The 15,563-nt window shown below is 37.3% G+C and overlaps 1 protein-coding gene across 9 annotated transcripts in view; it reads left to right on the forward strand.

Moving 5' to 3' along the window:
• Window positions 1-15,563, forward strand: part of TRAPPC8 (trafficking protein particle complex subunit 8) — a 113,853-nt gene that overhangs the window by 22,341 nt on the left and 75,949 nt on the right. For all 9 annotated transcript variants that reach the window (XR_008443849.1, XM_054018457.1, XM_054018459.1 and 6 more), the window contains 4 exons: window positions 7,367-7,456; window positions 9,852-10,026; window positions 11,313-11,466; window positions 12,710-12,797. Coding sequence is in view for 8 of the 9 variants with exons in the window: in XM_054018457.1 (XP_053874432.1) it covers window positions 7,367-7,456; window positions 9,852-10,026; window positions 11,313-11,466; window positions 12,710-12,797 (507 nt within the window). In the remaining variant the exon portion in view is untranslated. The remainder of the gene's footprint in view (window positions 1-7,366; window positions 7,457-9,851; window positions 10,027-11,312; window positions 11,467-12,709; window positions 12,798-15,563) is intronic.

The raw sequence follows: 15,563 nt of genomic DNA on the forward strand, positions 1-15,563 counted from the left end.
AGATTGGACAGGGTTGGTGCTGCATTTTAAATGCAACACTGGGCAATATTGCGTACATCTAGACAGATGCAATGTCAGTTTTTTTTCTAAAACCATGGCTAGAGTTCTACATAAAATCAGTTTAAAAAAAATCAATAACTTCCTTGCAGTATTTGGTTTTAGAGAGAGATTTGTGGTATTTACTACGCCAGTTATCATGGCTTTGTAAATGCTTTTTGATGCTCAGCGCTCTGTGTATTCGTGCATACAGTATATTGTGATTAAACAGCTGGAATATCCTTGCTTTGTCCACGGTTTCCTGGGGGGAATGGGAGAGAACTCAGTTATGGGTGTCAGTGTCCTAATCTGAGATGCTGTCAAGTGTCTTCCCTTTCCATTATGCTTGTTACACTAGTACCTGCTACACTGTACTTGAGAACTGAAGGCTCTTGAAATTCAAAGTATAATTTGAAATGAAATGTGATACACAGACTCTCTTGACCTTTAAGTCTATTTATACCTGAGTTGGTTTGTATACTACAAAACTATATTAGAATTGTGGAGTGTGTGTGTGTGTGTGTGTGTGTACAAAGTATGGAAAGGAAACGAGTCATGCAAGAATCAGCATTTCCTCATCCTTTCTTTTAATAACAAACTATGTTTAACCTGAGGTGAAATCAAAAATATTATCTGGCTTCATATACCAGTTTTTCCTCAAACCATAAACTGTGTGCAAATATCTAGATTTTAATAAGAAATCTGTATATTACAGATGGCTGCTTAAATTACATGTACATAGTTTTCTACATTATGGTACAATTTGAAGGTTCCCGGTTTAATATGTACAACAAATAGGTATAAGGCATATTGTTGGACTTCAGGCTAAACCATAGTAGCTTAAAATTAGTACAGTATGTTAACAGGTTTTTTTGTAATTAAAAATAAAGCTACCTTAATTGGTTGAGGTGGCATAAAGGTACATGAATATAATGTTCATTTGAAAGGTTGATTAAAATGCTTTACAAGTTGTTTATTATATACAGTTTCTTATCACTTTCGTTCCAGGCCCCAAGGAGGAGGGTGGGTGGGTTGAAGAGAGAAGGAGGTAGAATATGGCTGTGTTGTCAATAACATTACACGGGTTACTTTTTGGGAGCTGGATAATGATGGAAGAACTGTTCTTCACTCCCCTGCCATTTGAAAGTAAAGGAGGAATTCTAGGTACACTGAATATATTGTACTTAATTGTATACAACTCAAATTACCATAGAAATATACGTATCTTCCTTTATCCCCAGTGATGAAAAAAACCACATAGTTCAGCTGTTTTTGTATTAGATTGTGAGACAATGCTGCAGCCTCATTAAAACTTTCTAATTCTTTTGGTTCTTTACCCAGTAAGTAATCATCTATATATCAGAACTGGTGGTTAGTCAACGTGACAACCTTTTGATTCTCTGACTGATTCATATGAGAGCTTTGAATGGAGCTACATATGAAGTCTGTATTTATCTCTGTGCTCCTGCCACCTCTAGTAAAACTGTGAGAAACTAATATCAAGTGTATAAGTCAGAATAGAGTTGTATTCATCTTGGCAATTAAGTTGGGATTCCTTTATTGACCCAACTTTGGCAAATGCCTTGCAAAATTATCACTCTTCCTTGAAGTTGATAAAACTTGAACCAGTTGCAGCACCATACATCTTTACAGAGCTTGGTCCCAATCCTGCAGTTGACAGCATATAGAAATCTATCTATGTTGTGCAGATCCCTATTGACTACAGGGGGCACAACAGTTCATCTATGCACTGTCAATTATAGGATCAGGGCTTTAGTCTTCCAGGAATTTCATTAATTTTTAATAGATGTGCCAAAAGCATATTGCTGCAAGGATATGAATACAATTGAAATTTTTTTTATAAAGGCCACCTAGGCTGGCTAAAAGAATGTAATTCTAGAGTAATTTATTGTTTGTTAGCATACTGAATACACTAGTGATCTTCCTGGTCTCCTGTTCACCAGTGGTGGCAAACACTAACCACAAGATGTAAGCACAGAGGCATGGTCTTGTTTGCTAGGGACCTGGGCAACACTCAATCTGCTTTTTAAAAATTCACATTTAGATTATCAAAATCTGAGAGAGAAATACATATGTAGTGTTAAGAACATAAGAATTACCATATTGGGTCAGACCAGTGGTAGATATAGCCCAATATCCTGTTTTCTGACTGTGGCCAGTACAGATGCTTCGGGGGGAGTGAACAGAACAAGGCAATTTCGAGTGATCCATCCTGTTATCCAATCCTGACTTCTGGCAGTCAGAGGTTTCGGGACACCCAGAGCATGGGGTTGCGTCTCTGACCATCTTGGCTAATAGTCATTGATGGACCTATCCTCCATGAATTTATCTAGTTGTTTTTTGAACTCAGTTATACTCTTGGCCTTCACATCATCCCCTGCCATAAAGTTCCACTGGTGGACTGAATGTTGTGGAAAGAAGTACTTCTTTGTATGTTTTTTAACCCTGCTGCATATTAGTATAGTTGGATGACCCCTAGTTCTTGTGTAATGTGAAAGAATCAAGAACACTTCCCTATTCACTTTCTCTATACCATCCATGATGTTATGGACCTCGATCATATGTCCCCTTAGTTTTCTTTCTTGTAAAAATAAACAGTCCCAATCTCTTTAATCTCTCATATGGAAGATGTTCCATACCTCTAATCATTTTTGTTGCTCTTCTCTGCATCTTTTACAATTCTAATATATCTTTTTTGAAATGGGGCGAGTTGAACTGCATGCAGTATTCAAGGTGTGGGCGAGCCATGGATTTATGTAGCGACATATTATTATTTTCTGTTTTAGTGATCCCATTCCTAATAGTTTCTAACGTTGTTAGCTTTTTCGACTGCTGCTGCACATTGAGTGAATGTTTTCAAAGAACTATTCCTGATGACTCCAAGATCTTTCTTGAGTGGTAACAGCTAATTTAGACCCCATCATTTTGTGTGGATAGTTGGGATTATTTTTTCCAATGTGCATTACTTTGCACATATCAATGTTGAATTTTGTCTGCCATTGTGTTATCCAGGTACCCAGTTTAGTGTGATCCTTTTGTAAATCTTTGCTGTCAGCTTTGGACTTAACTATCTTGAATAATTTGGTATTTTCTGCAAATTTTGTCACCTCACTGTTTGCCCCTTTTTCCAGATCATTTATGAATATGGTGAACAGTACTGGTCCTAGTACAGATCCTTGGGGGATTCTGCTATTTACTTTTCTCCACTGTCAAAACTGACTATTCCTACCCTTTTGTTTCCTATCTTTTAACCAGTTATTGATCCATAAGATGACCTTACCACTTATTCCATGACTGCTTAGTTTACTTAAGACCTTCTGGTAAGGGACCTTGTCAAAGGCTTTCTGAAAGTCCAAGTACACTATATCCCCTGGGTCACCCTTTTCCACTGCTTGTTGACACCCTCAAAGAAATAGTGTGGTGAGACATAATTTCTCTTTACAAGAAGCTTGATACCCCCCCACATATAATATTTATCTATGCATCTGTTTTTCTTTCATGTAGTTTCAACCAATTTGCCTGGTACTGAAATGAGGCTTACTGGCCTAATTGCCAGGATTGCCTCGGTAGCCTTTTTTGATGTTAAATTAGCTATTCTCCAGTTATCTGATACAGAGGCTGATTGTAAGAGAGTGGTTACATATCACAGTTAGTAGTTCTTCAATTTCATATTTGAGTTCCTTCAGAACTCTTGGGTAAATACCATCTGGTCCTGGTGACTTATTACTGTTTAGTTTTATTAATTTGTTCCAGCACCACCTCTATTGACACCTCAATCTGGGACAGTTCCTTAGATTTATCAGCTAACAAGAATGGCATGGGTGTGGGGATCTCTCCAACATCCTCAACAGTGAAGATGGAAGCTAAATGAATTCTTTGCATCTCTGCAAGTGTTTGGTCTTTCTTAAGAGCTCCTTTTAACATCTTGATTTTTTTCCAGTGGCTCCAGTTGACTGCTCGGCAGTTTTCCTGCTTCTGATGTGGTGGGTTTTTTTTAAGTTGCTGTTAGTTTTTGTCTTTAGCTTCAAATTCTTTCTTGGTCTGCTTAATTATAGTTTTACATTTGACTTGGCAGAGTTTATGCTGCTTACTATTTTGATCACTAGGATCTGACTTCCAATTTCTAAAGGAGACCTCTAACTGCCTCTTTTACTTTGCTGGTCAACCATGGTGGCACTTTTTTTGGTTCTTACTGTTTTTTATTTGGGGTATACGGTTAGTTTAAGCCTCTGTTATGCTGTTTTCAAATAGTCCCCAGGCAGTTTGCAGGCATTTCACCCTTGTGACTGTTCCTTTTAATTTCCATTTAACTAGCTTCCTCATTTTTGTTTGGTTCCTTTTTTGAAGATAAAATGCACTGTGGTGGGTTTCTTCAGTATCTTTCCCCCTGATATTAAGTGTTAAATTTAATTACCTTATGATGACTATACTGAGTGGTTCAGCTGTATTCACTTCTTGGACCAGATCCTGTGCCCCACCTAGAACTTAATCATGAATTGCCTCTTCTTTTCTGGGTTCCAGGACTAGCTGCTCCAAGAAGCAGTCACTAATGGTGTCTAAGAAGTTTCTCTGCATTCCTTCTTGAGGTGATAAATACCCAGTCAATATGAGGATAGGGTGAAATCCTCCATTATAATAGCTTTTTCTGTCTTTATAGCCTTTGTAATCTTGCTAAGCTTTTCAGTCACCATCACCGTCCTGGTCAGGAGGTTGGTAGTATATTCTTACTGCTTTACTTTGGTTGTTTAAGCATGGAATTTCTATTCATAGAGATTCTATGGTACAGTTTAATTCTCAAGATTTTTATTTTAATTGACTTTGATTTCCTTGGCATATGGTGCAACTCTGCCACCAGCAAGACGTACTGTCATTCCTCTATATTTTGTTCCTCGATATTACCGCACCCAGTTGATTTTCCTCATTCCACCAAGTTTCCACAATGCTGCTTCTATCAATATCCTCATTTAATGCCAAGCACTCTAGTTCACCCATCTTAGTATTTAGGCTTCTGGCATTAGTATATAACCCTTTGTACCTTTTGCAATATTGAGTTGCTTGCCATCATGTGTTGTATTTAAATTAGACTCTTTAACATTTGACGGTTCCTCACTAGCTCCTACCTGCATGCTACCAGCTTCTTTCCTATCCTGTTTCCTGACATAACATAGTGAAAAGAACTTCAGCTATATTGACAGGTTTCAGAGTAACAGCCGTGTTAGTCTGTATCCGCAAAAAGAACAGGAGTACTTGTGGCACCTTAGAGACTAACAAATTTATTCAGCTATATTGATATCACTGGAAAAGCTAATGGATCATGGACATCTCAGCATATACTTATTGGAAGTGGGGAGAAAGAAGCTTGCAGAATAATTTATTCACTGTGAGGAAATAAGATACTCCGTGCACCTCTATGGCAAATATAATGTTATCTATGAAATACTAGTAATATTTACAAAGAAAACATAACAGCCGTACTGGGTCAGGCCAATGGTCCATCTAGCCTAGTATCCTGTCTCTGACAGTGCCCAGTACCAGAGCTTCAGGTGAAGGGTACAGAATAGGGCAACTGGAACGATTCACCCTCTCTTCCCCTTCTGGCAGTCAGAGGTTTAGGGTTGTCGCAAGCATTGGGTTGCTGACCATCTTGGCCAATAGCCATTGATGGACCTATCCTCTGTGAACTTTTATAGGTCTTTTTTGAAACCAGTTATATTTCAAGTGATCACAACATCCCATGGCAATGAGAAAAAATATTTATCCTGTTTTGAATCACTGTTCACTAAAATAAGTATGATTTGTTTCCTATGGGCTTTTTTCATATTTAACTTCAAGTCACTTTAGAGAAAGTGTTCTCAATTAAAGTATCGGTAACTTGTTTGAGATTTAATAACTGTTTGAAAAATTGATCTGGTATTCTGACATAATCTGAAGATCACTCTTTAGTTCTTTCTAACTTTTCATTTATGGAATTTAGGAAATTCCTTTTTACTACAGTACTTGTAAGTATTTGTTAGATTAGAATTTAAACAAGGCTAATATCTCCATGGAAATAAACGTGATTATTCTTTTTGTACATAAGGCATGAGTTCTCAATCTGGGATTTGTGAAAGTCCGGGGAAGTGGCAACCATCCTTTCATCTATGCCTAGATATGAGTGGGGAAAGTCCCTAAACTTGTGTGTGATTATATGAGGTGGAAAAGTTTGAGAAACACTGAAGTAAAGGATTCACTTTGTGTCATTGTCTTTGTATAAAGTCCTACTTAATATGTGAAATTGGGAGTATTGCAAAACTTGGAAATTACTGGAACCATACACTTGAAGCTGTAGCTGGAAACTTAACTAAAATGTAACAATTTTTCTATTTTCATGATCTTTCACTGTCAACATATTTCCTTATTCCTGGGTCAGCTTTGTTTTTTTCTGACTTATAAATTGCAACTTTTGTTTCTTTGCTCTAGTTTCCCTTTTAGAATTTACTGTACTGCGTAATAATGTCAGGAATAGATTACCACTATACTGCTCCATATTTTCAGCCCTGGAGAAATATTTATTCCCCACTCCTGGGGGACAAGCAAGTATTATTCTTGCAGTAAAATGGGGAAACTGAACCAAAGAGGTTAATTGACATGTTCAACATCTCACAGTCAATGGTAGAGCTAGATTTAGAATTCAAGAATTCTTGGCTTCCAGCTCTGTGAACTAGGCTGTCTCTTTGTAGAAGTTTTGAGGGATGCCTAAATTGCAGTCACAATATTTGAAAAGACTTTAGACAAGGATTCAGTAATCCAAGTTCCCCCCACCCTCCCTCTCTCTATATTCCAAAATCAGTTTGGTTTCCAATTCTATGCAAGATGGCTATAGCAGATGTACTACATTCTAATTTAGGCACATCTGACCACTTGTGCTAAGGGAATCAGAGTCTTGACTATAAGTGATGCTGAAGAGGGGTTATAGTAGTCTTGGCCGAGTCCACATGACCCGAAAATATGGAAGATGTTAATGTTTAAAAATACTTCAAAAAAGTGGTGAGGATGCAGATTAAACCCACTTTCCCTCAGTGCCCATGACCCCTGTTCTAAGGTTGACAACCTAACTGGAAAAAGTCTCTGCAATCTTAATTTTTGCTTCTTCAATAAATTAAATGAGATCTAGAGTTAAATAGGGTTTAAAAACAAATCAGAAGAGGACAGTTGCATATTCATATCTAGCCTCTATTAATTGTTAGAATTTGCCAAGTTGTTATTTCATTCTTCCTGTATATTTTCCAGTCTCATTAAGACTTGTATAAACTTTGTTTGTATCTTTCAGCTACTACTCCATGGTTTGAGTCTTACAGAGAGAGCTTTCTTCAGTCCATGCCTGCATCAGATCATGAATTCCTAAACCACTATGTCGCATGTATCCTTCCAGTCTTAATTATGGACTATGGCTCTCTAAAATTAAATGAGGCAGAATGTTACAGCTGACTCTTCATTGTAGAAACATAGTATATAAGGAATTTGGGGGTTTTGAGTGTAACTTTAAAGCTATTGATATTACCGCTATGCTTTTACTTCTGTATAAATTCCTCTTCCTCAATCCCTCTAGCACATATAATTACACACACTTGCTAAAGGAAGAAACTCTCTACATTATGTAGGAGAGTTATAAATTATTACTGTAAATAAGTGCTCTTGGTATATATAACCAGATAATCAAATCTGTTATTCACAGTACAAAAGATGGGAAAGTCCTGTTCCACTCTCAAGTGGAAGTGGCTAGGTCAGATGCACTCTGCTCTTCTCACCCCACAGCTGAGGAAGGCGTGTGTTCTGAGATTTCTATTGGGGAGTTATCCCTGAGCCCTGCTTCACAATTCTATTGTCATACAAAATTCTGGTGATAGGTATCTGAAGCCACAGTCCCTCCCCAAAAGTCCCTCACGCTGGTAAGAGCAAGAAGTGTTTTTTGGGTTATTTTGTTTTTTTCCAGTTCCAGAGCTCCCTGCTGCTACAACAGTGGGTTTTGACGCTGCTACTCTATCCTGATCCAGTGAAAAGTCTCTCTCTCTTCAGTGAAAACTAGTACACTGTGGTATTTGGTAAACAGCAGCAGTGATATTGACCTGATTGTGTCCATATCACTGTTGTTTACAGGGTTCTGAATAGCAGTGGTAAAAAACTAGCAATGCTGGCCATTTTCATTCTGTAGCTGGAAGACAGTACTGCATAAGGTAACTTAACACTTGGAAGGTTAACTGAACTACAGCAACTAACAACTTTCTTGTCTAGCTTATTGTGAAGTTGATGGCTTTTGTCTAAGTTTTGTACTCTTCCTGGATGACACATTTTTTTCACGTCCTCCAAATACTAACATACATATACAACTAACCTAGTTAGTAAAGCACTAAACTTTCCTCTTGACATACTGTTACAAATATCTAGTAACTCCTTTCCTTCCCCAAGCTATATGTTTTAAGTAAGATTGCCAATTATCTTCGTAGAACTGAGACGCTACAAAAGTTTAGGGTATTACCCCACTGTCCAGTATGATTTTATGTTGAGCTATTAAACAGATTTCATACTTGATGGGATAAACTCCAAAATCTTTTTCATCTTTACTTTCGGTTTGAATGGGAGTTAACAGGATGCACAGTGAGGATTCTATGATGATTTCTGATATCACTTTTTAGAAGTCTGTAGGTGGTTTTAAAAAGTCTGCACCTGTCCTAGTAAAGAGGTTTTAATTGCTGTAGAAATTATTCTTTAGTATGTGTCTGTGACAAAAGGCAAGAATTTCAAAGCTGTATTTGTATGCGTTGCATGATTCTTTTAAAATGCCACAAACAAAATCTTGTTTTTTCTCAAACAGCCCCACGTAGAAGGCATTGGTATTGATAATATTCTGTGCTATATTTAACTTGGACTTTATGGTTATGTGTAGGCCTTGTTTAAACTTGAAAGTTCAGATATTCTGTTTGAATTTGCCAATGTAATGCTGGATTAATAATATTGGAAACTGAAGGAAATATTTTCAAAATTAAGAGTAGAAAGTTATGCTCCTAAAATACAGCACTTCTGAAAATCAGATGATATGTTTAGGCAACTAAATTTAGGGTACTTTTTAAAAAATAATTCAGGATTCCTTGGCATGTTTACTAAGACTAGCATTGGGACACTCTCTCGGGCAATCTTTTTTTTTTTAAACTAACCAAGCTTCTCTTTTTCTCATTCCTACCTCTAAGACAAATTATATATTTCTTTGGAATATAGTTCAGTTATTACTGTGTCATGCATGTGGACAAACACATGTTCACCTTAATCACTTGTTGTTGGCTTTACTTGTGAACTGGTTCTTTCCTCAAAATACCAGTGATTAGGTCATTTTCTTTGCATAGTTATATTAATAAGTGGCACCTGGATGCCATTACAAAAGTCATGAGTTCGACAAGTTTAAATTAAGCTCCTACCAATTCTCCCCTCTCCTCCCCCCGTTTATAATTATGGAATCATAGAACTGGAAGGGACCTTGAGAAGTCATCTAGTCCAGTTCCCTGCATTCATGGCAGGAATAAGTATTATCCAGGATTATAATGTACCATTGATTCAGCTGACTTTTTTTAAAGTTATAAATATCCACTTGTTCAAATTGCTTGGCCAAATTTCTGCTGCAAATACACTTTTGCAGCAATCAAAAATGGATAATTATATAGCCATTAATAAAGATGTAACCTTAAATGTAGTGAAGAAAGCCGGCTATGATACCATGAATTGATGGTATTTGTGATAAGATCATATCCTTAATGTGAATTCAGGTATGCTTGTAGTTTCTTCTGGTGAGCCTGAACCTGTGGAGCAATTTCTGAAGCTGTCACAAGAGCAGCATAGAATTCAGCACAGCAGTGAATATGCATATCCAAAATGGTTTATACCAAACACACTCAAATATTATGTATTGCTACATGATGTAAGTGCAGGAGAGGAACAAAGGTGGGTTTTTGTCTTTTACCTTGTGATTTTACTGAACATTCAGAAAAGCTTGTTTTGCTGAAATGCTGACTCTGGAAATTAACATGTGTGCATGTGCGCGCATGTAAAAAAAAATTGTTGCCTATTTTAATATAATTAACCAGTATGAAGACTGGTCCAGGCAGATTTACTTATTTAATATTTCTTTTTGTATGTGCATGTGAAATACACACAGAACTAATTCCAGTTTTATGAAGTAGGCAATATCTAGTGTCTTTAATTTCTTTCTAAAGTGAATTATCTTAAAATCATCTGCATCTTGTATTACAACCTGTTAAATTTTTTTGTTTCGAAAAAACAAATCACCACTCCCCCAATATACACGTTAGCATCAATTAAAGTAGCTTTAAAAATTAAAATCTTTGTAGATTGCTAGATTATACTGTAAATATCTTGGGCATATTGGGCATCTCAGACTTTAATACCACTTACCCTATTATATATTATTTCTAGCATGTTTAAGAAAGAAAAATGTCTAATTAGTTAGAACAGTGTCTCAAATTTAGAGTGATTAAAGGTGTTGGCTACAATGGTGCTAGGAAATAAGGAGATGTTACCATTGTTAGGGTGGTATGAGCCCATCTCTGTCCTCTTGTTTTTCAGCTATGGATTCCTAAATGCTTTATCATAAACAAATTGTTTCATGTGGTAATCCAGTGGGTTACTATAATACATTTGGTAGTTTTCTCCTAAATTTTTCTACAGGTCAATAGAAATGCCATCATTAGGACTACTCTTATCTTAATCCTATCAGTTTATCTCTTCCTTCATACTTTTTTCTCTTCTGCTTGTTTTAGTCTGTTACTGTCATGTCGCTTTCCTTTCTGATCTCTTCTCTAGCTTCTAACTTTTCTTGTTGCCTTCCTTTCTCCCACCTCCTTCTTAATAGAGAATAAGCAGTTAATGCCAAATAGTAGCAGTTGGATCTAGTCAGTTTCCCTTTACACACCTTCCAGGGGTAAAGTGTTTTTGCACTGGAGTTCTGCTGTGTTGGCTTCCTCTCTGTCTCTTCTGCGAACTGCTATACAAAGTGTGCCTGGGAAAGTAGCAGACACAGTGTTGGGAAGAGTTTTGTAGATGCTGATGTGAGATTTGCAAGCAATACAGTAGAAAACTTGCCAACTACACTTCTTTTCTACAACTCTTGTCTGACAGGAAATCTGTGAACACTGTTTTTAAGAAAGTGCTTCAAGAAAGCTACTTCCAGTTTGAGACAAACTGACTATATTTGAGATGTTCCGTTTCAGAGCTGACTCAGTATATGAAGAAATGAAACAGAGATATGGAACTCAGGGTTGCTATTTACTTAAAATAAATTCTCGAGGATCTAACAGGGGTGCAGATGAACAAATACCAGATCCTTGGAGTCAGTATCTCCAGAAAAACAGTATCCAAAACCAGGTATGTGTTCAAAAATGTTTGAAACCTACAGTGTAATGACTATTGTAATCATGTTGGCTAACTTTGTTTCTGCAATTGTCATGGCTCTGTATTAGCAGTGCTATTCCTGTGGAATTGTGCCATGATGGATCATTCACCAACGTATTCCCAAACACAATAGCATAAGATTGTCCGTCTCTCCCCCCCCCCGCCCCCCCCCCCCTCACACATAAACACACTATTTTTGTTTCTGAGGGCACTAGGTCAATCTTCATTTAGAGGACTTTTGCTTATGTACCACTTAAATATATAAAATCTATTATTGGAATAGTAGAATCCTTGAGCACCAAGAGAAATAACCTCTATGCTTTGTGAATTTATCCAGTTATTCTTGCCCTCCAGCTCCAGGTAGTTAACAGCGTAAGCACTTTACACATGCTTGTTTTCTTGAAGCTTCCTCAGGCTAACTTTCTTCCCCTCAGTTGAAGATTTGAAAGTGTTTTAGGAAATGAGTGAACAAAAAGAGGCCAAGAGGAAACAAGTAAGTGCTTCTTTAGTGATGAGGTCTTGCAACCAGTCTGATAGGGGCTATCTGCCTTTGATGTCAGGACTTTAATAGCGGTGCATGTCAGTCTCTGAAGTATTTAGCATCCTCTTCATCACAAGTTTGTTGAGAAGTAGATCTCTACAGCCAAAGAACCTCTGATGCAGAGGGATCCCTGCACTGAAAACAGCTCCTCTCCTTTGGGAATGTGACACCTCTTTTCCTGCTTTATCTTCACTGTTAGAAAGTCTTTGACTAAAGTGTATTGGGGAGTCCCTCCTCCATTCCTGGTAAATATATGGTGGCACCTGAAATTTAACGGAATCGTTGTCAAAGCCACTCTGCCACTGAAGGCTGAAGTTGTCTCTACCTCCTCTGCTCTATTTGATATAACATCTCTAAAATATCTGATGATTTTCTAATGAGCTAACTTGGAGAGGTCCAGCTGTCATGAATTGACCTTTTCTGAACCTCTCATCTGCCCCTGATTCTCTGACTTTTGTTTCATACTTCCAGGCAATTTCTCAAAGCTTTAAGAGTTAGCTGTTAAAAAGCTAACTTGTAAGAGGAGCATCCATTTAAAATATGGTTTGACACTGCTTCCTAAAATGTAATATCTGAAGAATCAAACTTCTGTGGGAAGAATTGACCGAAATTGCTAATGATTTGCAAACAGCTTTTTAAAAACTGGCTGTGCTAATGCTCTGTTTTTCCTGGTAGGAATCTTATGATGATGGTCCATATACTGTAATTTCAAATAAGAATGCTGACCACTTAATATCAGATGGCTTAGATAATGACATCCAAGGTATTTTTGTAACTTTAATTTTTGTTCAAAATTGTAATGTTAATGTAGGCATGTAAAGTAAAATGTAAATGTCATTTGTCTTGTCTCAATATAAAACAAAACATTATGTTGCACAAGGAATGGGATGGTAAAGAATATGAAGAATATATTATGCCTTTGGTGGTGTGGCCTCATCTGGACTACTGTATGCCTTACTGGTCACCCCATCTTAAAAAGAACATTGCAGATCTAGAGGGATGTCAGAAGTGTTGAATGACAAAGAGCATTGGGGAAAAAACTCACATCAGAAGAGTGAAAAGTTTGGGATTGTTTACCTTAGAAAGGAGACAAGTAAGAGGGGACATGAAATTACATACAATAATGCCTAGTCTGGAAAAGATAGATTGAGAACTTCTGCTCTCCTTGTCTCATAACACAACAAGGGGGCATTTAGTGAAATTAAAAGGTGAGAAATTTAAAACCGATAAAATACTTTTTTCATACAATATGAAATTAAACTGGAACACACTGTTTCAGGAAGCTGTGGAGCTCAAGAATGGGAGGGACGGACTCCCCCTAAACCAAAATGGAACTAGATGGTTGGCAGGTAAAATTAAAAAGGTTATATTGGAGTCTTTAACAAGTTTTCCCTAGCCTAATGGGGAAAGCTGACATGTGGAGAAGCACACAGTTTGGACAGAGGCATCCCTTAGGGAGAATTTATTGAAGTGGGTACTCTATATCCTAGTAAAAAAGAGGATAGAAGTTAACGAAATGAGTCTCATTCAATTAGGTCACATGAAGCCAGACAACTAAATATTGACAGATTTTTATAAGTGATTGTATACAAATGTGAGAAGTCTAAATACTGAGCTGGGTGAACTCAAGTGCCTGGTATTAGAGGGTATCAATATAATAAGCGTCACAGAAACTTGGTGGAATGATGATAATCAATGGAACATAATATCAGGGTACAAAATCTATAGGCATGAGAGAGTAGGTAATGCTGGTGGGGGATTGGCACTAGGTGGAAAAAAAACAGTCAAATACAGTAAAAATCTGAAATGAATCAAACTGTATTATAGTGTGTCTCTAGATAGATATTCCATGCTTGAATAATAAAAAAAAATAGCAGTAGGAATATACTGCCCACCACCTTACCAGGATGGTGATGGTAATTGTGAAATGCTCAGGGAGAGGAGAAGCTACAAAAACAGGAACACCAATAATAATAGGGGATATCAACTATCTCCATATTGACCAAGAACTTGTCACCTCAGGACAGGATGCAAAGATAAAATTTCTAGACACCATAAATGACTGCTTCTTGGAGAAATCAGTCCTGGAACTCACAAGGGAAGAGGCAATTCTTGAATTAGTCCTAAGTGGCACACAGGATCTTGTCCAAGAGGTCATTAGCTGAACCGCTTAGTAATAGCAACCATAGTGTAATTACATTTAACATCCTTGTAGGGGGAAAAGTGCCAAAGAAACCCACCACAGTAGCATTTAATTTCAAAAAGCGGAACTACAAAAAATGAGGAAGCTAGTTAAACAAAATTAAAAGGAACAGTCACAAGGTTGAAATGCCTGCAAACTGCATGGGGACTATTTAAAAACCCCATAACACAGGCTCAGACTAAATGTATACCCCAAATTAACAAAAACAAACAAAAGGACCAAAAAAATGCCACAATGGCCAAACAGAGTACAAGAGGTGCTTAGAGGAAAAAAAAAAAAAAAAAAAAATAAGCATCTTTTAAAAATTGGAGTCAAATCCTAGTGAAGAAAATAGAAAGCATAAATTCTGCCAGGTCAAGTGTAAAAGTTTTTTAATTAAGCTGACCAAAAAAGAATTTGAAGAGCAACTAGCAAACACCACACAAACTAACATCAAAAAAATTAAGTACCTCAGGAGCAGGAAGTCTGCCAAACAATCACTGGGGCCACTGAACGATCAAGATGCTAAAGGAAAGAAAACAAGGTTATTGGGGAAAAGCTAAATTAATTCTTTGCATAAGTCTTCACTGCAGAGGACATGAAGTAGATTCACATACCCTCAGTTTTGTTACCTAAACAGACTGGCTTGGAACTGTCCCAGATTGAGATTCCAGTAAAGGAGGTTTTGGAACAAATTGATACATTAAAAGAGTCATAAGTCACCAGGACCACATGGCATTCACCCAAGAGTTCTGAAGGAACTCAAATATGAAATTGTAGAACTACTAACTCTGGTATGTAACCTATCACTTAAATCAGCTTCTGTACCAGATGACTGGAGGATGGCTAATGTAACAACGATTTTAAAAAAAAGTGTCTCCAGCGGCTATCCTGGCAATTATAGGCTGTACCAGGCAAATTCGTTCAAACTATAGTAAAGAACAGAATTATCAGACACATAGATGAAAACATGTACGGCACAGTCCAATACAATGGCTCAGTCTCTGAGGCTTTCCAGATTCGTAGCGGAGTTAAGCAAGGTTGCATACTTGTCCCAACTCTCTTTGGGATTTTCTCCCTGCTACTGAAACAAGCTTTTGGTTCCTCAGCTGAGGGGGTCTACTTGCACACAAGATCGGATGGAAAGCTGTTCAATCTTGCAAGTCTCAGATCTAAAACAAAGACTTAAGAGGTCCTTATCCAACACCTCCTCTTTGCCAATGACACAGCAGTGACAACCCACGCAGAAGCTCATCTTCAAAGCCTAATGGACAGTTTTTCCAAAGACTGCCAAGACTTTGGGCTTACTATAAACCTAAAAAAGACTAACATAATGTACCAAGGAGT

Source organism: Malaclemys terrapin, chromosome 2, assembly GCF_027887155.1.
Source record: "Malaclemys terrapin pileata isolate rMalTer1 chromosome 2, rMalTer1.hap1, whole genome shotgun sequence".
In the NCBI taxonomy this organism is placed as follows: Eukaryota; Metazoa; Chordata; order Testudines; family Emydidae; genus Malaclemys; species Malaclemys terrapin.